This window comes from Cyprinus carpio, chromosome A24 (genome assembly GCF_018340385.1).
Source record: "Cyprinus carpio isolate SPL01 chromosome A24, ASM1834038v1, whole genome shotgun sequence".
In the NCBI taxonomy this organism is placed as follows: Eukaryota; Metazoa; Chordata; class Actinopteri; order Cypriniformes; family Cyprinidae; genus Cyprinus; species Cyprinus carpio.
Window position 1 is genome coordinate 4,121,774 of NC_056595.1, and position 26,687 is coordinate 4,148,460.

The following is a 26,687-nucleotide window of genomic DNA, read 5'->3' on the forward strand; positions in this document are numbered from 1 at the left end:
ACAATTTTAAAGGTGATTTTCTCAATATTTAGATTTTTTTGCACCCTCAGATTCCAGATTTTCAAATAGTTGTCATATTTGACCGAAACAAAGCTTATTTATTCAGCTTTCAGATGATGTATAAATCTCAATTTTGAAAAATTGACACTTAAGACTGGTTTTGTGGTCCAGGGTCACATATGCATTAGCTAATTTAGGAGGCATTTCGTTTTCAACTAAAAACGTAAAACTTTATGCCGTTCTTTTACACAGAAACTGCATTTTGGGAGCCTAAAAATGCAAACTTTTGAAAACGAGTTTTTGGAAATGATTGAAATGAAATGAAAACAGTATCATGCTTGTGCGTATTACGTGTTCAGTCTATAGGAATCCGTATGGTTTCTTTACAAAGTGACATCGCCAACTACTGGCCTGGCATGAATAATTCAGCGTTTAAAGTTGTTTTTGTGGATCATTTTGACAATACTGTCAACTGTACTAGAGCTGTGGAATTAATTGAAATTCATTTTCGATTTCGGCCTCAAACGATTATGAAAATACAATAATCAAGATAAAACGATTATTGTGCTCCATTCTGCCCCCTTTCCAGTGGTGTGCTTTTGCTCCTCCATAAAAGCCCAAACTTCATGTGCAAATCAGTAAAATCATGTAACCTGACTTTCGCAAAAACAGGACGTGCTTGATTTATTAAAGTTTATTAGATTTATTCATGTTTTTAAAAGTAATTAAAGTAATTTTAGTAGGGCTGTTCGATTATGGCAAAAATCATAATCACGATTATTTTGGTCGATATTGTAATGGTGATTATTTAACACGATTATGAGGGGGGCATATGACCAAAACTTCATATGAGTGATTTATTTAAAGATAGTGATACTTATCAAATATGTATTTCCTGTAAATAAGGTTTCTATGACATCGACATTGTAGGGACCAGCGGAATTTTAAACAAACAAACAAAATGTCCTCAAAATTATTGAAAATAATTAAACTGTCTGTAATAAAAAAAGCAAAGGACAAATACAGTACAATTAAAAGATACAAATGAAGCAAACTGTGCATTAATGTTTATTTTATGCAAGCCTCAAGCAGTTTACAGCCTACTACAGAAATGAATAATCAACTGTAAAATAAAACAGCAGTCTTCACTGTAAGAATTCAACTTTTTTGTTTCGTATTAAAGCTACAAAAGTCCTTCACTCAAGAGCAGTGTGTGATTTTGAATTTGTTTTTCGATTAATTGCACAGCCGTAATGTTTTGTAAAATCATTGTTCTGTAAACGTATCCTCAGATTAGCGGTGGGTGACACAATTAACCGGTAGAAATGTGTCATCCGGTAGAGATTTTATACTATCATATACAGTATATCGCGGTTACACACACACACGTGACGTTGCTGTGCTACATGGTCACAAAAACTTATCATCTGCACGCATTTTAAAGCATTGAACATTGAATATTGAAGGAGTTATTTTTGCCGCCTCGTAGGCTTTGAATGTCTTAAATACACACACTTGTGTCTCAAAATTTCCATCTTTTCAAGTATTCTCGTAAACACAGTAATTTAGGTCTTAAGTGAAAGCAAACAGCTGAGAAAAAAAACGCATGTGTAACAGTATACTGGAAACGGGCAGCTCTTAAAGTGACAGCAGTCTAATATTCCTGCTGTCTGTCATTCATGTTAAATCAAACAACAAAAGAGAAAATCTCTCACCGCTCTTCACTAAATTACTTTAGTAACTTTAATTAGAAGAAATATATATTCAATTTACACAGTGAAAAATATGCAGTTTTTTTTTATTACTTTATACAATGTAGCATTTCTTATTTATTTGTTCTAATGTAGTTTTCTGTCCTATTGCTTGTAATTGGTTTCTTATTCTTATTTAATCACTGACAGTTTACTTGTCTTCAGTAAGTGTGTTTTTTATTTTATTTTTTATTTAGGCCAGTATTAGATTTTTGTGATATTGACCCCTGGTGACAAGAATTATGAAATTTCGACCGGCTAAAACACATTTTGACATCACAAAGACCTTATTTAAAGCAAAAATAACTATATTGTGATATATATCGTTACAGTGAAATAAATTTATTCATATCATGAAACAAGATTTTGATCATATCGCCCTTCCCTACCTCAGATATAGTTTAACTATAAGCTTTTGCATCAAATAGAGGTTTGAAAACTATGATGTTCTGTTAAAAAAACTAAACCAACTAAAGAAAGGCCAAAGAGCCTTGGGACAACATTACACTAGGACACACTGATTTCCTAAGGACAGTTCTGACTTCACTCAAGCCTGAGGCTCAGAGGAGCATTTCCACTTTGGTGATTGGACTGAAGCCGCCGGCTGAGGGGTCCAGGAAGTCTTCAGGTGTGGTCAAGTCTGCACAGGAACATGATGAGCTAATCTTTCAATCTCCTCTGTTTCTCTTTGTCTTGCTTGTCTCCTGACACTATGCCTCACATTCCAGTGTCACAAACACATCTCAAATCCTTTAAATGCACAAGAATTCGGCATGCAATGAAAATTTAAGCAAGTTATTGATCTTACTGTGAACGATACATCAATGCATAAATTCCATTTTTTTTTTTTTTTTTTTTCATTTTTTTAACCTAATTTGTAACTTAGTAATTGTGATATTTTTTTTATTTTTTATTTTGGTTTTTTTTTTTTTTTTTTGATTCTGTCTGGTGGTGTGATGGTTTTTTAAAATCATTTAGTCTGGTGAAACCTCGCATTCAGATCCAGTCAACAACTGATGCATAGAACCACGTCGCCACCCTACAGAGTTTTCTTTCTGTTTAAATCTGATGTACGTCACACAGAAGAAGAGATCTGTTGCTACTTCCGTTACAAAACTTTAAGAAGCACGAACACTAATAGCATTACACTTGATATCGCTGTATATAGCTGACGTTTTCATTAGATTCATGAGACTCAGAGAGCACAATATTTTGCACCAATATCAAAAAGAGAATGCAGAATACAAAATTAAAGCCAACTGCAAGAGCATTACATGTATTATTATTATTATTATCATTATTATTATTGTTATCATCATGTTAAGCAAGCTTTCGCCCCAAATTGTATTAGTACTAAAATGCATCACAACATTTTGCAGAGTTGTTTTGTGACTGGCATTAATTTTGCAAAAAAGAAAAAATGTTTTCTGTTAGTAATAAAAAAAGTTTTATTAGTAATTTTTTTTATAGTAATAAAAATCTAATTAGAACTACTTACTAATATATATATATAATGCAAAAATTCTTAGTCATAAATCAGGTCAGTTGCCATTGCAAAATAGAATTTCTTATTGCTTTCTTTCAACTGAAGTCAAAAATATAACTGTGTCAAGTTTCATGGGATTCACCCAACAAATAAGCCTCATTTTATGCTAAACTTAATAAATCTGACAATAAAGCAAGCATGGAGCATGCACTGCAAACACAGTGTTGTCAAACTAAATCTTTAGATTCTCAACAAACAAGTACATTCAAGAGAAACATTTCTTCAATGATAGTCAGTGCATACACAATACTGTGTCTCAGAGTTTGAAAAAAAGCTATATTTTACAGCAATGCAAGACATTTACTGTACCTGAAAAGTAATTCACTGAAGGTGTGTGATTTTGGGAGCTAGCAAGCAGTTGAACACAAGCAGTTTCTCAAATAAAAGCTTCTTACTGTTCAGTACTGTATCTTCCGGTGTATCTAAGCACCAAGTATCATTGTGGTCAAAAAAATGACTCCCCAGGAAATGACAAGAAGAATATGCCCTACATACTAAACCGCACATTACCCAATTAGAAACAGATATATCTGGACCTCTTTAAAGCAGAAGTGGATTCAAATATTTGTCTGTAAACTGTTTTGTTGACTCACTCGTTACTTCAAACCGTCCTTCTATATGCAACCAAAGTTATTACATGCTATTGCAGAATCAGGGCAGAAAACTTAAATTTGTCTTTCACACAGAGCTATTAAAGGGGTTCAGAAGTCACATAGGCTGCATTTAGGGTGTTTTTTTAATCTTTTCTGGAGTTAGCAACATTCTTTTTCACTTCTGCTGAAAAAAAAAAAAAAAAAGAGTAGCCTGGACATTCTGCTTAATAACTTCTGGTGAATTCTGGACATTCTGCTGTTTGATGTTACATGGGTTTGAAGCAACATGAGATTCTAAATCTAAATCTCGAGATCTAATCAAACAGCAACTCGGAGGATGTTCTTGAGTAAAACAGAAGTTGCGGTCTCACCTAGAGTGTCTTTGAGGTTCTTGACGATTGAGGCTTTCCTGGCACTGTTCTTTCGTTCGACGTAGTTAGATGGCACAAAGCCAGTCTTGTTGGTAGCGTTTCGTACATGCCACCAGGACTTGGAGTCGTCCAGGAGCCAGAGACGCTCGTTCTTCTTAATGTCCAGCTCCTGGTCCTGCTGGGCCATGTAATCAAACTTGGCGATGACAATCACCTCTTCCGTCATCTTGGATTTATTTCAACACTGAGGAAGATAATAATTGAACTGAGGTTACATAATGCAACTAGACTTTCTTTAACAATTGAAAACAATGACAAAAAAGCTCTGGCATTTAAGAAAAGAGAAAATCTCTTCCAATGTTCAACTTCAAGGTCAAATCGCTTTTTGGAAAATCTTCAAATGAACTCCGTCCTAACAAATACTGACATTTCCCGGGAACATTCTGGAGTTAAAATGGAAGTGGCAGAGATCCTAATGTTTAATTAGATGACTAAGCCTGACATGATGGATCTAAAATGACAATTTTGTATTACTACAACAACAACAACAACAGCGAACTTGAGAACAGATCAGGCACTGCAGACCTTTGAGCCTAAAGGACATGAGCATGTAACGTTCTCAAGAACAGGCCTACAGGGCTCAGGACAGCAATCCTGGCTGTCAGAATGGATTTACATCTTTGTTCACCTTCTTATGAACATCTCCAGGCCACAACATAGGTGCCCTACTTTCTAAAGGTCTTTGGACTCTTTTATTAGTTATTAATATTAGATATTTTTAATAACGAAACAAAACTTTGACAACTATCTATCTATGTTTTTACTAGTTCTGGTAATCCAAAATAAAGGTCTCCGTGGGACTATTTTTTTTAGTCCCGCTCCCGCAAGGTTATATTCCGCAGCCACCTGCTCCCACTATATATTCACTCTTTCTTCACCTGCTGTCCACTTAGAATAATTTTATTCCCTACCCGACCGTTCCCGCAAAAGTTAGATCTCGTTTCCAGAATCTCACATTTAAATTTCCGCTACAAAAAGAGAGATAGGCTAACAAATAAAAGTGTAGTCTGCACAAAATTGTGTTGTTTTATTCGTCTTGTCAAGAGAATTTATATGAATTATCTTAAGACACAAAATTCGTTTTAATATTTTATGCAACACAGAAGGAAAAAAGTGCCACAGAAAATAAAAATGTTGAACAAAAAAAATTGTATTCGTCTTGTCAGGATACAATTCGTTTAACATTTACAACACAACAGAAAAAAGTGCTGCACATAGAAAAAAAAAATAGGTTTTACAAAAAGCTATTTTTATTCACCTTGTCAAAATACTAAATTCGTTTGACATTTTTCTGTTAACACAGTAGGAAAAGTGTCACAGAGAAAAATAAATAAATACGACATCTGTCATTATAGGCTAAGTGAAATATAAACAAAACAGAGTTGAGCGTCCTTCAAGGACAGCGCATCCTCACTTTGCTCTATCCTTATTCTGCTCTGTCACTCATCCACAACCTGCCTGTTCTGTCTGAGGGCTGTATATTTACGACCGGTACAGCCTGCTCTGATCATCGTTATGCACATGCTGCGCACAGACCTCACAAATAAAATGCGTGACGCAGAAAGCATTACGTGCAGACATACATTTTCTCAATAAATCTTTATCCCCCAGCCTTACCAAACATCCACCCAGAAAACATTAGCAAACACCTAGCAATGCTCAATCAACCACTCAGAATATCAAGGTAACTGCTTGTGTAACGTCAGTGTAAATGCTTACCTGTGCTGCATCAAAGCTGTGGATATCTTAGTAGAGATGCTCTATGGCAGACCTAGAAAACAAAGAAAATCAAAGTTCAACAACACGTGCATTATGTTCTAAAAGACAAACACAAGAAAGGAAACCAGCTAAATGAAACAGACCCCAACGGATGCAACACACTTCTCCTGCCCAAAGTGTTTGGCATGTAAGCTGGCGAGGGCTCTGTTGGACACACCCTCAGCAGGGTACGCAGGGAATGTTCCACTGTTTATTCACCAAAGACAAGCATCTGCCCAGCGATTGTGTGCAATTTGGCTAAATAAATAGCTGAGGAAGATGACCATTGTTTTAAGACATCAACGCAACGACTGCCAGAAGACAGTTTATAGTCAAATTATGTCTGTGCAGTCAAAGCGAGAGATCACTTCCTCTATGATGGCCAGCGATTGTCTATTGTCCAAACATGAGTCAGGAAGATGAGAAAAGGCAGATCCAAAAGTAGAGCGCAAACAGCGAAAGCAGGGCATGCCGTTTCATTGCAAATGCATCGTACAGGATAACGAGCGAGTGGGTAGAAAACAAAATACTAATTTTAAACGAGCGAACGTGGCTTCCCATCTATGATCGTGACATCATACCTGACAAACTGAAAGCAGACATCAGTAAAAGAATCAGAAATGCACCAAAAACGAGAACAATTCCTGAGGCGGTGATTCATTCATTTCCCTCAACATATTATTTTAACATCTTAATATTTTTCTACTGAACAGCAGAATGTGCTATGTAATAATAATGATCATGCATTTAACTATTGTACAGTAGAATGTACAAAGTAATAATAATCATACCTTTTTATTTTAGGCTTTATTTTTTAAGGATTAATTACACTATTTTTCTTCCACGTTTTAATAGAAGACCTCTGTTGTGCAGCACTCTATTTAGCAAAAATAACATTTAATTTCGATTTGACTGCATTTTAAAAAGATAAATTGTTTTAAAGATTAACTGCCTTGATAACCTCTGTTTTTATTAAATTTGTATTAAATCATAAATCCGGAAAAGATTAGGCTCAAGACAACAGAATTTCTGAAAATAAACAAACAATCATATTTCATAGTGCGTAAATATAGTTGAAAAAATAATAAGTTGTTATAATTTCATAAATTTGATTGAATAATTGATTTGATATATTGATATCAAAATTAATGTCAAAACGTTTTGACTGTTAAAATTAAAATGGAATCCAGAAAATGTAATTAAAATGAAAACCTAAAAAATATGTATTTCAAAGGGGCCTAGATCTTGAATTTTTGGTAACCTTTTAAACAATTGTTGTTAGATTGTATGACTTCCATTAAACAGACATGCTTTCTGATAACTAAAAAAAATAATGTAACCATTAAAACAGTGTCCAGAAAAATTAAAACTGAAAAAAATTGAATCTGGGAACAAATAAAAAGGAAAGCTAAGCACCTTGCTAGGTTTTAGAACAGATCAGCACCTCTCTGTGCGAGACCAAAATTTTTGGTAACCAACATTATGCTTCCGATCACCCCAAACAAGAATGACCCGAGGTATTTTCTCAGACAGTGGTTACTGCGGCAAATGATATGACACGATAGCTTTTTTTGCGATTTAAGTTCTCACACATCTCTAAACGTGCACATCTCTGTTAATAAACTCGCCTGCACGGTAAACCAGATCTATTTTATAAGTGTTATTACGAGAACTTTCAAACCTCTAGCAGTTTCACTTAATGAGATTAATGAACGCTGGGAGGCAAAGTTAACAACAGTGTGCAGAGACAGTCAGAGACACTCCCTAACTCTGGCAGACAAAGCCTACAGCCCACTGACTCCCACCACATACGGTATCGGAGTTCACAGCCACAGATCACAGACCGAGGGCCAATCATGCGCCACACGCTCATCTGACCGCCACATCCTCCGTACTAAACCAGCTTTCTCTCCATCGCTACTTTCCCTCTTAAAATGACCTGTCATCTGTCTGTTCACGACCTCTGGTAGTTTTTTTGTTTTTTAAAGAAATTAACATTTTTATTCAGCAAGGACGCATCAAAGGTGGAAGTAAAGACATTTATAATGTTACAAATAAATGCGCTTTTGAACATTCAATTCATCGTAATGTATCAAAGTATCCACAACATTAACATACACAACCGTTTTTAACACTGATAATCAGAAATGTTTCTTGAGCAGCAAATCTGCATATTAGAATGATTTCTAAAGATCATGTGACTCTGAAGGCTGGAGTAATGATGCTGAAAATTCTGCTTTGCATCACAGGAATAAATTACATTTTAAAATATAATCAAATAGAAAATGGTTATTTTAAATTGTAATAATATTGCACAATATTATGGTTTACTGTACTTTTTAAACAAATGAATGCAGTCTTGCCGAACTGACCCAGAAAAAATTTATCTTAGCAATTACACAATACAAATTAGAATAGAATAGAATAGAATAGAATAGAATAGAATAGAATAATTGTAACTGTAGACACACTGACAATAATTTGAAATGCTTTGACAGATAAAATAATAAGGTATCAGACCCATTTAGAAACCTTTCCACTCTAAATGAGTTAGAAGTGAAGAAAAAGGGAGGAAATGATGCTTGTCATAGAGAGAGACTTCAAAAGCTCAAAAAGCCTGAACTCAAGTTCCGATTTTTACCCACTGAAGACACAGCAAACGTGTGTGTACTGAATCTCAAAGCTACAGAACAGAAGCTCTCTGATGCTCTTTGCTCACTAAAAAGCAACTGTCTGAGTTCAGAGGGCACCGCTTCTCAGAATCGCGCTCATTTCAGCACCTTTATGCTGCTGCTGTCTGATAAACACATTAGCTTCACGAAACCTCCAGCCCTGTGCATCTGTGCTCTTCAAGCTTTAGGACTTGAAGAGGTTAAAGAGATGCACTTCACAGAAGACAGCACAACAAAACATCTGCATCTGCACACTAGTCACACTATTGAGGGCACGAGAGCTGAAATGAGCCGCTATCCTCCCTCTCCATCTGTCTCTCAGCTCTAAATTCTGCCGTCCTAGAAACCTTCGCGCTCATCTGAGTTGGAGTGGAACAGCACAGATGCGGTCGGTTTGTCCCGCAGGTCCCTCATCGTCTGTTTGATTACATCATTAACTGAATTTTACCATATATACATCAATTTGACATAGTCACCACTGACAAGATACTACTAAATATATTGTAGAAACATAATTTTCTGTAAAGCTGCCTTGCAACGATTTGTATCGTGAAAAGCGCTATACAAATAAACTTGAATTGAATTGAATGTGTGCAAATTATTTTACAAATGATAAGCGACTAGTCACGAGATAAAGTATGAAACTAAAAAATAAGATCTAGATGTAATGACATAATATAATCAATAAGAAGCACTGAAGTACAGTAGTTCTATTGTTGGGACCTTTAAAAATATATTTTTGTTAATAAATGATCATATACACACACATATAATAATTTACGGTGTAACCAGCCAACCCAGACTACATCATTAAACTGTAGCAAATTATTTGTAGAATCTGGTGAGAATGCACTTATGAAATTATTTTCATGTTATGTTTCATAAGAAGCCAGTATTACTGTATTAATACTGTCTAACGAATAAAATAGACAAGAGGGAAAAAAAATTATATAAATGCTAGAAGTAAATTTATGCAACATAACTTTATACAGTGAGAAAAAATATATTCATTTTGACATTTGCTAAAGATTTTCATTAAATTATTAGTGTTTTTGAATATTAACATTAAGTGAAAGTTACTGGCCAATAATCAGTATGATAATGCAAACAAACAAAAATAGTTAACATGAAACAAAATTACAGTCATACACTCAGTGAAAATTAGTTTAATTGAATCAGTGTTATGGAAATATTTTAAATGTATGGTGATAATGATTTGTTGCTGTGTTTTGTGTGTTAGTATTTGTGTTATGTTTTTGAACCTTATGTTTGTGAATATATATCTAACTTGTGTAACATAAAAATTTAAGCTAAAGCAATGAACTGAACCAACCTGAAAAAGTGTGTTCTCCATTAATTCCTGTTTAGAGCCAATCTGAGGTCATCTTCTCGACATCCATCCACACATTCAACGCCCCTGATAAGATCAAGAGGAACTGCGGGGGCGATCTGGATCATCTCACTCTCCTCACGACATGCGTCTAGTGAAAGCTAACTACAGCCGACAGCAGTGAAAGGAGAAATTCACATGCGGATGCTAGAACAGGCCAAAAAGCACAAAATAGCTCTGCATCATAACTTCTATATGAAGTTGAATGAATATTCAATATATGAAATTTAAGAAAACTCCAAGTTTGGTCAAGTTCTAAGGCAGGACATCACAGAGAAGATTCACAACGTACTGCACCAAGCTCACTGAACAAATTAATCATTGCAACTTCTTGCATATTTTTATGCTTATTAGGATACTGAGATGTTAACTTAGCTAAATGCTAACACATCAAAGGCTGCTGCAATCGAAAAGCGAGTTACTAACTTCACTACATTTCCTGAAAACATTAGGGCTGGGACGATAAATTGATGCAGAATCGATTCGTGGATGGATTCTCAGATCTTCCGAATGCATTGCGGTTCTCTCTGGAATCGATTCTGAGCTTAGATTTCAACAGCAGATGGCGCTCTACTCTAGTTATTTATCTGCACACTCAAATGCTCATGAAGAAGAGAGCTTGTGTGTTCGGCTGAGTCTGTAATTTCACCTCGGCTCAGAATGCTTTTATTTTTATGACGCCAGATTAATGTAAACACGGCCCACTGTGAACCCCCTTGTAATTCGCTTCAACCTTTTCAGTTTTTATGAATGACTATTTTAGGTTCAAGTGTGTGTAAGGATTTGGAAACAAATAGAGTACGGCGGTTTCTAAAGCACGCAGCGCCATCTGCTGTTCAAAACTAAGCTCGAGAAAGAATCATGACGCATTCGGAAAATCTCAGAATCGATGCGGAAGCATTTCTCGATGCATCGATTTATTTTCACAGCCCCAGAAAACATATCAAACTGAAAGAAACCAAGAGCAGCTCTGAAACGTGAAAGCAAATGTCCAAATTGTTTACAAATCATTCTTTTGAACCAAAGGACATCTTCTAAATGTGTATTTGACGTCTCACAGGAAACGTCCCAGATAGCACACGTGCGTCTGCAAGACGTCTGTTAAAGATCTCTTGATCTGGAAAGCATCTGCTGTGTACAAACATCTGACAGTCTTTCAGATCTCAGTTTTACACACATTCAAAATCATATACATCTTAAAGACATCTAATAGAGCTCTATTTGACATCTGATAGGAAACGTCCTGTCGACCTGATGCAGATGAGCAAAAACTTGAAAAAATACGTCTTGCAGACATCAAATAGAAGTGAGATGTACGTGCGCTATCAGGGCTCAACTTCAGCTGCTTTCAGTATTTTTTTATGTTAATTCCCTTACGAAAATTTAATTTTTTTGTAGTAAATGTGTAGTAAACATGTTTTTTTGGCGTAGTGATTACCATTTGTATAACCATAGCTTTACTACAAATACCATGGTTAAACTATGGTTAGCGTAGTAATCAAAAGTAACCATGTTTTCTTTTTTGGTTTTATTTGTAGTAAAACCATGGTTAATTTTCATAAGGGAAGAATACTGAGCTGTTAGCTCAGCGACACGCTAACATCAAACGCTACTGGAATCAAAAGCAAGTTGAGTCTTACTTCTCTACATGCTAACATCAAATGCTCAAACATCAAAAATCAAAGGCGAGTTGAATCTTACTTTATTACATTTCATAAAAACATACTGTTCTAACTAAAAGAAACCTGGATTGGCTCCGTAACGTGAGAGCAATGTCTGATTTGTCAACAATCAGAGCCAATTCTTTTCAATGTACCTGCTGAATCAGTTCATAAATTGCACTGAACGACTCATTTGAGAGTTGGACTGCACGGTTTGCAGCTAGTTTCAGTATTTTTTTTATTTTAATTAGAACTGAGCTGGTAGCGTAACGACATGCTAGCATCAAATGCTACTGTAATCAAAAGGGAGTCGGGTCTCCAGTGCAGAGCTTTATTTGTGTGGTTCGAAACGATGCCGTCTATATAAAACGTTCCAAATCAGTCACTTACGAGCTTCCATCTTAGTCGGAATGCCGTCTTAGAAGGTAGCAGCCTATGTAGGCAGCTCACTAGGTTTTGTAACAGGCCCCGGGTTTCACAGACATACAAAGCTTTTCGTGATAATAGCTACAGCGAGACATACGAGCCCCTCTGATTTTTATTTTACATGCAACGTGCTAATAAATATTTTTGTGGAGGATAAACACATGCTCAAAATGCACAAAAACTGAAAGAATCCCACCTTATCCGAAAACCGCAGGATCATTACAGACGTTTTCCCGGCTTGCCATTGACAACAACTCTGTGACATTATACCTTCTCCTTTACGTTCATATTCCTGCTAACAATCTGAAGTGCTCGCTAGTTAACAGGTAATCCTGTTTTGTTCTTGCAACCTGCAGTAAGGTTCACCACTCCCCTGAAACCGGTTACTACAAACCTGCACTGCAAACTGAAATAAATGAGGTCTACAGCTGGGTTAGCAATGCTGCAACCACTGCGGCAATAGAGCTAGAACACACACATTCTGCTGCAGTGTAAGAGTGCACAACTTCCTCTCTCTATTGTGTCTAGCTGAGGTGAGAGGGTGATGGCGTCGCTCACTGCTTCCTTCAGTTCTCCTGCAGCGTCTCAGCCTCCACCAGGGCCTCACAAGCATACAGCGAGTGCGTGATGAGTGACGGACAGCCGAAGGCGCCCACCCTGGAGATCTGACGGGCTGGGAGACGCTTTCATGTGCCATCAGAGACAGTGGAGATCCCGAGAGAAAGGGGCGACAGGGGAGTGATGGCTAATGACGAATGGCAGAATTAATGAGGGTTAAATTACAGAGTGATGCCACTTTCCACACTGTGGTATGTATGGGGTTTGCATCATTCAGTGTGGTACAGGTATACATTTCACATGAGGATCAGTAAAGAATACGTCCATCCATCAGTATGGATCAGGGCTGTTAAAATAGCTGAAAAACTAAATTCGAATTTTGTACTTAAATTTTGTCAATATAGGCAAAATATTACTAATGTACATTTCTTCAAAGCAATAAAATAACAGGCCTATCTTTGAAAAAAGTGAATAATGTTTAATGTGTTATAATGTTCATACACCATATACAATTAATTAAGTTGGCTAAACAATTAGAAACCAAACAGCATCACGTATGTAGGCTATGTATTTACTTTTTTATTTAAAAACACGAGATGCAGTGGGATGGGGATAAACCAGTCTCCAGACTTTTTTTTTTTTTTAAAGTTGAACTTACAGTAATTTTCCATGGATTTCTAAACATGCGACTCTCTTGTGTGAGACGCGAGTGCAACGGTGATAGATGTCTCTCTAGAAAATGCAATAAATGTGCATTCTGTGTGAACGGCTTGGTTTCAGTTTTGACGTAAACAACATCTTCTTTGCATTGATGTTCTCTTTTTCCACAATAGTTTGAATGAACTTCACCAGCACTTGACCAACTAATATTCGTGAAAAAAACAAAACAAAAACAAAACCTAGCTACGTGTTCTGTGCTAGACTAACTGAGACTCATCATGACACTTGTATACTGTTGTTGTTCTCTCGCTGGTCTGAATGCTTCTATTTTTCTCATTTGTAAGTCGCTTTGGATAAAAGCGTCTGCTAAATGATTAAATGTAAATGCAGCAGCACTGCATCATGGGTTTAACTGGATAAGCTAAGAAAAACATTAAGATGCAACAACACTTACATCGTCATCACGTCTCGTGCTCCACTGATAAGGCTGCCTCCTTAACACACACCTACAAACAGAATGCAACAGGTTTTTTTGTTTGTTTGTTTGTTTTTAAATTCCACTTATACTCAAAATTTGATTTTTTTTTTTTTTTTTTGGACAGCCCTAGTATGGATCACACTCAACTAGGATTGATATCATGATTACTTTAAACCAGATTTTTACATTTAAACTGTGGTAAACTAACAAAGCATGTTGTTAGTCTCTTATTTTAGTATTATTCTTGCATTAATATAGTATTTATTAATATTTTTTAATATTTAAATATTATAGTATTTATTCATAATTAAAATTTTTCATTTCAATTTAAGTTTTAGTAATGTTCTTTTATGTTTTTGCAAATTTATTTGTTTTATATTAAACATTTCTATTTAGCTATATTTATATTTAAATTTTAGTTGTATTTTTTTTTAAGGCAAAAAGTTTTTGTGTTTTTATTTGACGTTTGTCATCTAGTATTTACACTGCCAGTTAAAGGTTTGGCATTATTATTGGATGGATAAATAAATAAATAAAAATAATTAGTTAATTAATTCATTCACTTAATTAAAATGGTAAAATAGTGAAATATTATTACAATTTAAAATAACTGTTTTCTGTTAATATATTTTAACATGTAATATATTCCTGTGATGACAAAGCCATTATTCCAGTCTTCTTCAGTGGCACATGATCCTTCAGAAATCATTTTAACATGTTGCATTATAATAATATTTCACAATATTATTGTATTATTGTATTCAAATAAATGCAGCCGTGGTGAGCATAATAGAGCTTGACTATTACAAATTTTTGACCAGCAGTTTATATTCTAGTTTATTTCAGCTAATTAAAAACAATTTTAAGTAGTTTTAGTTCAGTACATTTTGCGATCATCCTAGAGTATTTGTATTTTGGGAAACTTACTTTACTGAATCAGGAGTAATATGATCCTCAAGCGTGCGAAAGAATTGATTGATGGTGCTGAATAGTTTGAACTGAGTCTGTCTGTACCAAAATACAGATTACATCATAAAACTTCAGAATCCATGACTACATACTGACCCAGCAGAGGTAGAAGTGACCGGTCTGATGGACTAGCAGTATCTGTGAGCCAGGCCCAGCTCTGTAACCTAATGCCTCTGACAGGGAGCTCAAATCACAGGCTCTGGTGCCTGCTGGAATGCAATCTGTGTGTTTTCCCCTCCAGCACTGCCTCACTTCCTCTGACACATCACACACACTGAAGGACTAGTAGCAGAGGAGCAGAACTTAAACCAGACCACTTCAGCTGATGTGATGATCACAGGACCTACATGCATTCAAACAGTCAACACTTTAGAGTACTCTACAGGAGGTATACATTCTACTTCAGTTATTTTGTATTTATTTAAAGAAGTCCATTTATAAAGATACCTAAGGTTATTATAAACACAAAACAGTCCATTTTACTTCCTCGATCAGTCTGCTCAGAATAAACCAGGACGTTTTGCTATTGAACCTTTAAGACTGCTATATGTAAATTATTTATGATTAGCTAATGTTTTCACATGTGAAATAAGTAACTGTAGGTGTTGACATGTAAATGTGGGCTCATTGTTGTTGAGATTTCTAAATGTGCCATTTGCAATTTCGTTTCAATATTTTAATTTATTATTGTGATCATAATCACACTGGTGTGTGGCACAAAGTTTAACATTTATATTTATGCATTTGGCATTACACTCAAACACATTTAATCAGTTCTTGCTTCTCAGGGATTCGATCCCATGACCTTGGCTTTTCTAGCACCATGCTCTGCTGTTTGAGATTCAGGAAGGCTGAAATTTAGTCTGCACTTTAAATTGATTTATTAAGCATAACCATCTGCGATATTTGCCCGCTGTTTTTCTAATCCTGAAAACGTTTAATTTTAATTTGCTATTTGCCAAACTTTCGCGTTTGAGGCCAGATTTTAAGAGTTTAAATCCACCCATTAAAATAAATAAATAAAATAAATAAATAAATAAATAAACTTTAAAAAATATATATATAATTCTTCCCAGCAGTTAATTTAATCTTCCCAACCTGGCAACCACGCACGTGTGCTCTCTCCCCATTACAGAAAATGTGCTGATGATCAGAAAACCCAATTCTGAAATTGCTTGCTTTGGATAATGTAAGCTACTTTTTATAGAAATATTTTTTGGAAACTGTAACTTTTTGAAACTTGACAGCTGCTTCACTGCATAATTCCACTGTGTGGAAAAGAGCAGCATTACCACACTTCTAAACAACTCCTTTAGTGCTCTACAGAAGAAAGAAAACCATACATTTGGAACAACATGATACAGAGTAAATTTTAAGTTTTGGGTGAACCATTAATTCAAGAGTCACTGAAAACCCATTTTCCACTGGCACGTATACTATACTCCAACTTGCACAGCCTTAGAAAAGCTCAAGTTTAAAACCAATTCATCATCTTAAAGAAAACCTGTGTTGTGTTTGTTTTATCAAACCCAAGGTTCAGATATCCCATGCCCCCTGTCGATGAAGAAGGTCATATAATATCAGGGCAGCTGAACACACAAAACATGATCATCCAATAGTCATTTATGCGATGCTAATGTTGACGTGAGGTCTAGGAGAAATCCAGGCCTGTTCATTTAGGCAGAGCCTGGGGAATGAGTGCCGCTTACGTAAGGGTGTTAAACAGGATGGCCACAGGCCCCTGGAAGACACAAATTCCATTTATTAGGCCTTATATAGGGCTCCGTCAAGGGTACGACCGCATGAAACTGACTAGAGCAAAAGTCATACAAGAAAACCGCTCTGTTCACAAAAGGACCTTAATATCTTTGGCCTGAAAACTCCCTCAGGGCTTCCTTTGACATTTTCCATAATTAAACCAATGATGATCAGACTTATGATCATGTTAACAGACTTCCAGTGTCCTTGAAGAGTTACTGCAATTCACATTTCAACAACCCCCAAACCATAAGTATTAAACTTTAGCGTGCAACTCGTCCCACGCCGTTTGTGCTACAGACACGAATGATACCTCAAATCACACAGACTGTTGAGGCCAGGTGTGCTTTTACTTTTGAAAGCAATCACAATGATGATTTTCCAAATTCCACTCAAAAACTGCACAACACATTAGCACTGAGTTCTGCATTGGGAAGAACCACACATTTTCTTCACCAAACGTAGTTATATTCAGGAGTCAATCGCCAATAAAAGCACTAATAAATGACAAGTTAAAATAAAGTCTTGCCGTTTTTACATCTCAAGCTGGAGTCATTTTTAAGGCCCTTTGGCATTACAGAAGAATTTGACCAAATGCATTATACCATGTGGTAACAGCATGATCATATTTTAACCACCAGTTTCCCCACAAGGCCTAATAAAATGAATTAACCCTATAGCTGTTTAACCACAGAAACTATTTAGTGCATAAAAACGCCCCCGCCTTCCTGCAGAGTCAGATTTGAGCTTATCGACATATAGCCTGGTTCTAGCTTAAATCAGCCAAGAACTGGCCTTTAGGCAAGAAGGGACTTTCATTAGACAACATCACACTTACAGACTTAATGGGTAAAGGCAGGAGTACTCTACTTTAAACGTTTTAAAAGTTGGCAGATATCGGGCAGCTGGAGTTGACAGATTTCACAGAATTTCAATGTATAATGGGCACAGACTCCAAATTTCTCAATGCCTTTTTTATGATTCCATCCAGTTGGATCATAATAAACATGTTTGATATTTTGGTAACACTTTACAATAAGGTTCCATTACTAACATAGACAAACAATGAACAATACATTCAGTATTTATTAATCTAGCATCAAGACACACGTTTCTGTGAAAAGATTTAAACATGGTGTGCAATCCTCAGTTGTTCAGTTTTACTTCTGCAACTATTTAGTGTGCATGTGCATGTTTGATAGTGTGTGTAAAACTGCAAACTACCAAATCTCTAAATGAAACAGACTTTCGGTTGACTCAAAAGTAAGCATGAAGCGAAAAAAGGACCCAGTTGTTCTCATTTAGTACGTTTACATGCTTAAGACGTGTTCACCTTCACATACTGATGCACCAAGGACTAAGGCAGTTTAATAATCACTAGGACATTCCACAATTTCGATTTTATTTTAACTAGTGACTGATATGTTCAATAAAATCATATCTCCTCTCAGCTCAATCATGAGGATGAATTCACTGTTGCAATCAAAATAGCTGCTGATTTGTAAACCACACTGATCTCATGTCCGGAAAGTGGATACAGTGGCTTTATCTTCCATTGTGTTTCTAACAGATAGCAATCCCATGAGACCTGCCACAATGGCACACAAACAAATCAGTGCTCTGAATCCTGTAGCAGAGAAGGCCTGTGAGCTGGCTAAGTGGAAAACAGTCATTTCACACTCTGAACACCTGTTTTTCTCTTGCCCTATTTTACTGATCAAGGTCAAATGCTCAAATATTTCAGTTTCTCTCGCTCAAACACACAGGTGATGCACCAGTTCAAGTGCACTGATGTTACAAACCCTATAAATCACACACAAACCCAAAAGTCAACATAAAATGGCATTTGTAAATGAGACAAAAAAACGTTAAGCAGAGCTTGATTTTATCCATCAGAATCCCTCCTGACACACCCTCAGTGCTGAGTGGTTAAAATTTACGCAGTCTAGTTGATGTTACTACATTCTGATGAAAGATTATGAAAAATACACTTTTTTTTTTCCTTTGGCCTTTGCTCCAGGTGCAGCTGTCACTCGATTGTTTTGAAAATATACTTTTTATAGAGGTTCAGGTGTTTAGTAGTAAATCAGCATCACCTGCTTTCAGATGGAGCGGCTTTCACTACACAGAGCCCTAGTTCACTGACAAATTAGGCGATATATTCGAAATCGAATGCGATTCATCTGCGATTATGAGGACGATTTTGCCTAATTGTCAGTGAACTACGGCTCTGTGTAGTGAAAGCCGCTCCATCTGAAAGCAGGTGATGGTGATTTAGTACTAATCACAAGGCCGGCTTTACTGACGAGATGCGCACGACAACCGAATGCGATTAATTGCACAGCCCTACTTTGGAACAACACAAAAAGTGTGCAATAAGACCAAAAACATGTGTTATGAAAGTAAATATGGTCAATTTTGATTTAATGTTTAGGGTTGGATATCAAGAACCAGTTCCGAATGTCCAAGAACCGGGTTTTCGATAAGACACGTGCATTTTAATGTGAGTTTGTTTGTTTATTAAGTTTTTTTACGCCATGTTAGCATCATGGCTGCTGATTTTTGCTCATGTTATTCAGCTGCAACAGAATGCTTTGTAAAAGGCACAGAATAAATATGTGCCTAAATGTTTGACTTAATTTTATTTATTTTTTTACCTTATTGGAATCAAAACTAGGAATCGATAAGAATAAAATTAAAAAGAAGATAAAATTCAAACGATACCCAACCCTATTCATGTTGCTCGAATCACCTGACAAGATGAACTCGAGAGTCTGTGAGTGATTTTCAGCTCGATGAGGCCATGAAACATTGATAAAGGAAATGCCACAATGGACCACTCTATCATGGTTTAAAACAAACCATAATAAACTATGAGATGCTTACCAAATCAGTCTCTAAATACAGAAGTGAAAATTGCATGATAACCATAAACACATTTTCTATTACCACGCCTTTATTTCTTCTTTAAAACATCGAACACTATTAAAATTGTGTGTTAAAATCATGTAGGTTACAAAACTCTGGCAACAGTTTGGACGGAGCTTTTGAACCTGTGGACTTTCAGAAAGGAAACATCTGAAACACACATTTAACACTAGTTTAACTTGCCTAGAACAACGTCCAAGATTCATCACAGAATTCAATCATTCCTGGCATTTCTTTTAAACCAACACATATCATTAGCAATTTCAAATTTATATAAATTCTGTGGTGCCATTTTTAAAATAAATGCGCAATTAATTTTTTTACTTACTTATTTGTTGATTGGAAAATGTAAAATAAAATGATTTTCTTCAAACATCACGTCACAAATTTTGTCTCAAGCTCTTCTTTAACACTTTTGTCTTGGTAAACAAGTGCACTGAAATTTGGTGAAACTTCACTAGAGGGAAACTGATGAAAATGTGGTGAAAATTGTGCAACAACTGAGCAGCAGTCATAATTTTTAGGATATTTGTGTAATAAAGTATTTAAATGGTTTATCTTTTTGTCTGTACAGACCAACTTTTTTTAAGATGGAATTTCATAATTTAAAATGGAATATTTGGGTCTGAGACAAGGGTAAAATAATAATTACTAAAATCTATGTATAATATGTGTTTCAAAAGTACCAAATATACATCTGTAAAAACTAATGTGACCTTCATACAACAAAAAAGTAGCAATCTGTTGTTTAAAAAAAAAAAATACAATCTCTGGGATATAAAAGTGGACACAAATAAGACTTTCTCCCTTGTGGTCTCGATGTGTTTGCCTGAGCAGATTATACTACATGGACTTACTCAAGCATTGCTGTGAAACAGAGAACAGAAACACGGGTTGGGTAAATGAGGACAGATCTGGGTATTGCAGCAGTTTCCTGATACACAATACTTCCACCTTTTCAGTGTCATACACTTGCTTTATATGCGATATATCCCCAGAAATAATGACCAATGCAAAGCAAGCCTGCAGTACCACTGTGCAAACTTAACACACGCTCTTGTGTTACTGCGACTGTAATAAATCTCAGTCCTCCAGAGGACGACAGAGTTACCTTCAAAATCTGTGCCATTAAACCAATGCATTATTAGGATGTTAATTTTTAGGTATGTAACAATTCACTCAAGTCATGATTCGATTCCAATCACATTATATATATATATATAATTTTTTTTAACAAAATGAGATTTAAGACAAATTATAAATTAATTGTGTCCTTTTATTATTGCTTGGACAAAATGCTGCATGTTTCTTTGTGAAACTGAAATATAACACTATAATAATATACTAATAGCACTTGTATATTATTGCTTCTTTGTTGGTCCTCTATTGTCCCTTATTTGTAAGTCGCTTTGGATAAAAGTGTCTGCTAAATAACTAAATTTAAATATAAATGTAAATGTAAATAGCAAAACTAAACTGGAATTTTAAAACAAGCCCCAAATCAAATAACACAAATAAAAGAAATCTCTTCATATAAACAAACTAAGGCTTTGTCTGTGTTCTTTCCATTTAAAAGAGGCAACCACTGCATTTTAATCATGATCCAAACAAAGATGCTGCATACAGGCAACATGAGCCTTTTTTAATCTAAATTAGATTGTTTAATTTTGAAATATGAAGCAAAAACAGAATGGTCTGACTTCAGTTTTGTGAAACTATACCTAAAATATATTTGCATGAAACAGAAACAGCAGACGAGCTGAACAAGACGCAGATTTACTCTCTGCCAGCAGGTGGCGCTTAAAGCGTTTTCTTGGTTTATGCAGTAAACAAAGCAGCTCTGCACTTATGAACTTTAATATGCTTCATACAGAGGCAATATGGAAATAAAAAATACCATCTAAACTTTTCAAAAGACAGTAAGTTCCCCTCAGAAATACATTTATATAACAAGTAAGATTCTCTTCAAACTGTTGACAGTAGTTACTGTAAATTGGACCAAAAATGGCAGCTGTTTGCAAAAATGTTGACAATGCTGAAAATGCAACAAACATGACTTATGAATTTATGTATTTCACCCATTATAGCGCCCTATGATTTCTTCAGTGTTGAAAATGCAATTATAAAAAATGGAATTTACTGTATAATAATATCACAGAAGATTATGAAGTTGTTATAGTTTTGCAATATGAATTCAATTGATTAGACATGCTTTGTGATTTAAACCATTAAAATGGAAACCAGACAAATCAAAACGGAAAACACACAATCTGAAGAAAATAAAACAGAATTTAAAAACGTAAAATAAAAATATGTATTTCACAGGGTCCTAAAAATTTAATTTTTGTTAAACTTGTAATACTGTTAAAGTTTATATTTCAATTAATTAGACATGCTTTTGATTACTATTTAATTTGAACATTAAAACAGAGTCCAGAAAAAAAAAAACTTATGGAAAAAAAGCAAACCAGAAAAATGTAAATGGCGAGACAGAAATGAGAAAAAAAAAAGTGCGACTACAGCGACGTTAGGGTGCAAACTAAATAACAGACACTGGTTACACGTGAATTACTTCAATTTAATGTGGCGTTTTTAATTCTAATGTTTGTTAAACAAGTTCAGATAAAGGCAATATGTAAAAACTATATAAACAATAGGGCTGGGACAATAAATTGATGCATCGCGATTCGTGGATCGATTCTGAGATTTTCGGAATGCATTGTGATTCTCTCTCGAATCGATTCTGAGCTTATTTCTTAACAGCAGATGGCACTCTAGGCTAGATTTTAACTACACACTCAAGTAGATTGGTGCATGCATTCGGCTGAGTAATGTAAGTGTTTAGATGGCACTCTAGGCTAGATTTAAACTGCACACTCACGAAGAAGAGCGCATGCATTCGGCTGAGTAATGTGTTCGTTTTATTTACAAAGCTCCGGTACATAATGGCACCTACCTCTGTCTTGCAAATGTACTGCAAATGCTCTAAAGAATGCTGAAGGCGAACAGAAATGAGATATACAGCTCTCTGCTTGCAGCGCGTCAGTCACGCTCATCAGGAAAGTGAGTGAAACACACACACAAACACACATTTTTATCCAATAATACGTCATTAATAGCAGTTCACTTAGACGATTTGGTACGATTGCATTCACATCAGCAGTGAATGGTACCGGAGTTCACTTGAACCAAACAAAGGGAGTTCATTTTAAGCGGACTCGGGTACGGTTCGCGGGTGCGCACCCGAGTCCGGAAGACAGCGTTCACATCATCCAAACGAACCGAACTCTGACGTCAATCGAACCCGGGTGCGCACCAAAAGTGCTAGTGTGAAAGCACCCCTTTCGGCTGAGTAATGTAAGTGTTTAAATGTACTTGCGCATCGACTTTTATGCTTTTAGCCCACTGTGAACATCCTTGTAATTCGCTTCAACCTTTTCAAACTTTATGAATAATTATTTTAGGTTCAAGTGGTGCGCGTGCAAGGAACTGGAAGCAAGCAAAATATATTTATAAAGCACACAGTGCCATCTGCTGTTAAAAACTAAGCTCAGAATCGTTTCAAGAGAGAATCGCAAAACCCTCAAAAAATCTCAGAATCGATGCAGAATCATTTCTCGACTTGCAATGCATCGATTTATTGTTCCAGCCCTAATAAACAATGCTATAAAGGATCTAAATAAAGGAAAATAAAGGAAGTTATCATGCAAACCAGTGGTTGTGTGGAATATTGACACAAGTTTAGAGGATTTAAGTTAATCTGTAAACATTAATTCATGTATGAAGTAAAAAAATAAGACAGTGTTATAGTAAAAATGAATCCACCCATTAGCTGTGTAAAATTAACCCAAAATGTGTTCTGTCCTATATCTAATTAGGCCTTGGGTTAAAAATAACCCAAATTAGGTTGTTTTTAACCCAATTTTTGTTTTAGACTGTAGACAGACAGACAGAACGACAGACAAGCAGGAAGATCAATGAACTTATAAAGAATAAGAACACTGCAATTAAAGTCTGTTAAATCGTTGATGCAATTTATAACAATTACATTTTCTGAACGAGGAATTTAGTATTTTTTTAACAGTTTTGAGTAAACTCTTCTACTTAAATTATTATTTTTAAGTTTACTGATTGACGTAAAGTGACGTCACGTCGTTGCTCTAACCGACGTTAGGAGAAGAATCCATTCAACATGTTGGAGACTCGCAAGCGACCGGAGCAAACTTCATGGAACAACTTGTAAGTAAATCAAAACAACTGTGAAAATTTCTTATTTCCTTTTTAGTGTTTTAAGAATATAATGATGAAGGAATGTTTTCATTTTTTGGGAAACACTGTTTTTACACAGCGCTGTAAATCCTCCCTAGTGCATTTGAATGCACATTTTAAATGCTATTTTAACGCCTCTGCTTATAGTATAATGTTAACGTCAAAGAAGGGCACTAATGTTAACGTTAGCCGTTATTTTTCAGTAAAAGCAGTCCTAACGTATGTTTTGAATGTCGCTGCTGTTAACTGTGATGTTGAGGGCAGCGTTTGTCAAAAGCATTGTGAGCTAACGTTAAGTTGATTTTTGAGACCATTTGGTGGCAAATGTTTCTACGATCATCTTAGCCATACAATGCTTTTTTGGGGGGGAAATGCCCTGGTAAATGTGATTTTTATTTGGTCTGTTTTTAAACAACTAGCAGGTAAGAGTATTAATCCTAAATTGGGTTAAAGCTTATACAAAGACATGAATTTTGGAATATATTAAATTTACAAAAGCAGTCTACAAACTTGTAGTAAACCGTTACAAACTTTCTTTAATTGCAGGCTGAGCCGGATGCTGAATACAAAAGAGTGAGCCTCAACATCTAAAGTAACTTCTATTGAGTTGAAGAGCAAGTTGTGTGATGTGTCCTCACATAACAGGACACAGACTTGGCTTTCTCTTTTCTACATCCATTGTTGGTTATACACTTACGTGTGTGTGTTTGTGGTTTTCTAGTTTCACCATATCAGACAAAGTGGCACACACCAGCACGTTTTCACAGATGTTGCATGACATTCTAAATGTCTGATCTGCAAATTCACAAACACTAACTACCTCCATCACTGTCTTCATTGTATATAAAATAAAGTTGGCCTGACTGATGCTCTCCCAGTGTACGTGTGTGAGGAGAACTGCTCTTCAGGACATGAAATGTAAGTATTAAGTGCATTAATAGATCTGAAATAGAGTGGGGGAACTATGACGTCAGAACCAGGAAGTGTAATCCGCTGCGGGTTCCTTCGAGATTTCCTATGGGTTTTTTAATGGGGTTTTTCAATTTATGAATAAAATAAAGCCTGTGGTAAACATAACTTGACGATACAAAATGTTTGAGTTTTCTGAACTTATCAGGTTTTACAGTGTACAGTTTTAAAGGTTGAGGGGGAAAAAACATCCAGTTTATACATAATCAATTAAAGAGAGTCAAATAAGAATCTGCACAAACAACACCAGATTCAAATTAGAATTTTTTTTTAAAAAAAGGACACCTACTGTATATGAATCAGATGAAACAGAAATTAAACGAATGAATCAGTCACGACACACAACAAGCTCAAAACATGCATTTAGAAAATAGATAGGGGGAATAACAAAAACATCTTATATTAAAATCTAAAATAATGCATTAAATCTATTTTAGAAATATATAAAAATATTTATCAATATTTACCATTTAAGCATAGTCATTAGCATTCAAAAAGCTTTTTTTTTTAGTATATAAAATAAAACAAAAACATATTTCAGGCCAAGCACGGTCTCAGTGAACTTTAAGACCCAGAAGCGTCATGCTGCAGTAGCTTTTGGCTGAATGCACTGACAAAAGCAGTCAAAGACAGACGCGTGCGGCAAATCAATGCCACGTCACTGCAGGCGCCTGAACAGCAGGTGCTGATCCGAGAGCAGGGGGTCGGGGACTGAATGAGACCGCTGTGCTTCCACAGGCACGTTCGGGGACGGAGGGGTGAAGAAAAGAGACGGGTCCCCGCAGACCGCAGAAACATCGTCCAATTTCTGTGAATCCCGCTCGTGGGGTGACTCTCCCCTCACAGAGGAAATGGCAGAATATAAATAGCTGCTTTCACTATTTTTCCCAACCCTTTCTCCTTGATCCCGGGTCCCTCAGCTCAGCGGGATCCGGGGCCCCAGACAAAACGTCTCTCTCATTCATTCGAGTTTGCTCTCTAGCTCTCTCTTTTATCTTAATGAGAGGCTGTGGAGAGAGCTGTCAGTGTGACAATAATTACAGAAACTCACCAGCTGCAGCAGGCCCCGGGCCCCAAAACATTCATACACACAACTGTGAGGTCACGGAAAAAAGCAAAAAAGGAGGACTACTGTATCTCGGCCGTCTCGCAGACGCTGAATACGGGGTTACATCAGTAAGACGACAGAAGAGAATCAAATAACAGTAGTTATGACCGCTCGTCCCTGTAATTCAGATAATGTCAAGCTCGGTCACACAGGCCTTCCACAAACACACAACACCACAGAGAGGGGGATATTAGCAGCTGACTCACTGGCTAGACCAGGTGTGTATGTATATAGACAATAAAAAGCAGCGTGTACTGTGACAGGAGGTGAAGTGAGCGGATTTCTGCAGCGCAGCGCACCACAGACACACATGAGATCGCCTGGAGAAAACATACCCGGTCACAAATAAAAAAGAAATGCATATGTGAAGTTACAGGGTTGTGGGTGTCTGTCAGGGTGTTGCTACTTGGTTGCTAAGGTGTTATGGTTTTTAACGTGTCGCAGTGTGGTTGCTAAGGTGTTATGGGTGGTTTCTAATGTAAAAAGAGCCCACGCTCAAGTCTCTGGGATGTTCTGATCTGTACATACGGTATGAAATCAATCAATGCAAGTGATCGTCGTCAGCCAAAACTGACCTCGGAGAATAGCGCATCCCTCCTGATCTGCATGATTTAAGGACAGCGCTGCGGATTTAACCTACACTACACTTTCAGTCTTCAGGGACTAACTAGCTGGGACCAAATGTTGGTTTGTAATTATCAATAAACGTATAATTCCCATAGTTTACAGAAATGCATTTGTTTTATCAATAGCTTCGGTTAA

General features: G+C 36.1%; 1 protein-coding gene across 4 annotated transcripts in view; it reads right to left on the reverse strand.

Moving 5' to 3' along the window:
• LOC109049057 (cytoplasmic protein NCK1-like) overlaps nucleotides 1-26,687 on the reverse strand; it is a 42,061-nt gene that overhangs the window by 13,670 nt on the left and 1,704 nt on the right. Inside the window, exons 1-3 of one of the 4 annotated variants that reach the window (XM_042714062.1) lie at nucleotides 13,901-13,924; nucleotides 6,041-6,092; nucleotides 4,262-4,505 (exon numbers count right to left, since the gene is read on the reverse strand). The exons of 1 other annotated variant lie outside the window; for it this stretch is intronic. In XM_042714062.1, coding sequence (XP_042569996.1) covers nucleotides 4,262-4,487 — 226 coding nt within the window. In that variant the 5' untranslated portion in view covers nucleotides 4,488-4,505; nucleotides 6,041-6,092; nucleotides 13,901-13,924. Of the gene's footprint in view, nucleotides 1-4,261; nucleotides 4,506-6,040; nucleotides 6,093-10,084; nucleotides 10,253-13,900; nucleotides 13,925-26,687 lie in introns of those variants that run through there. 2 more of the 4 variants (XM_019066718.2, XM_042714061.1) reach the window with 2 other exon arrangements.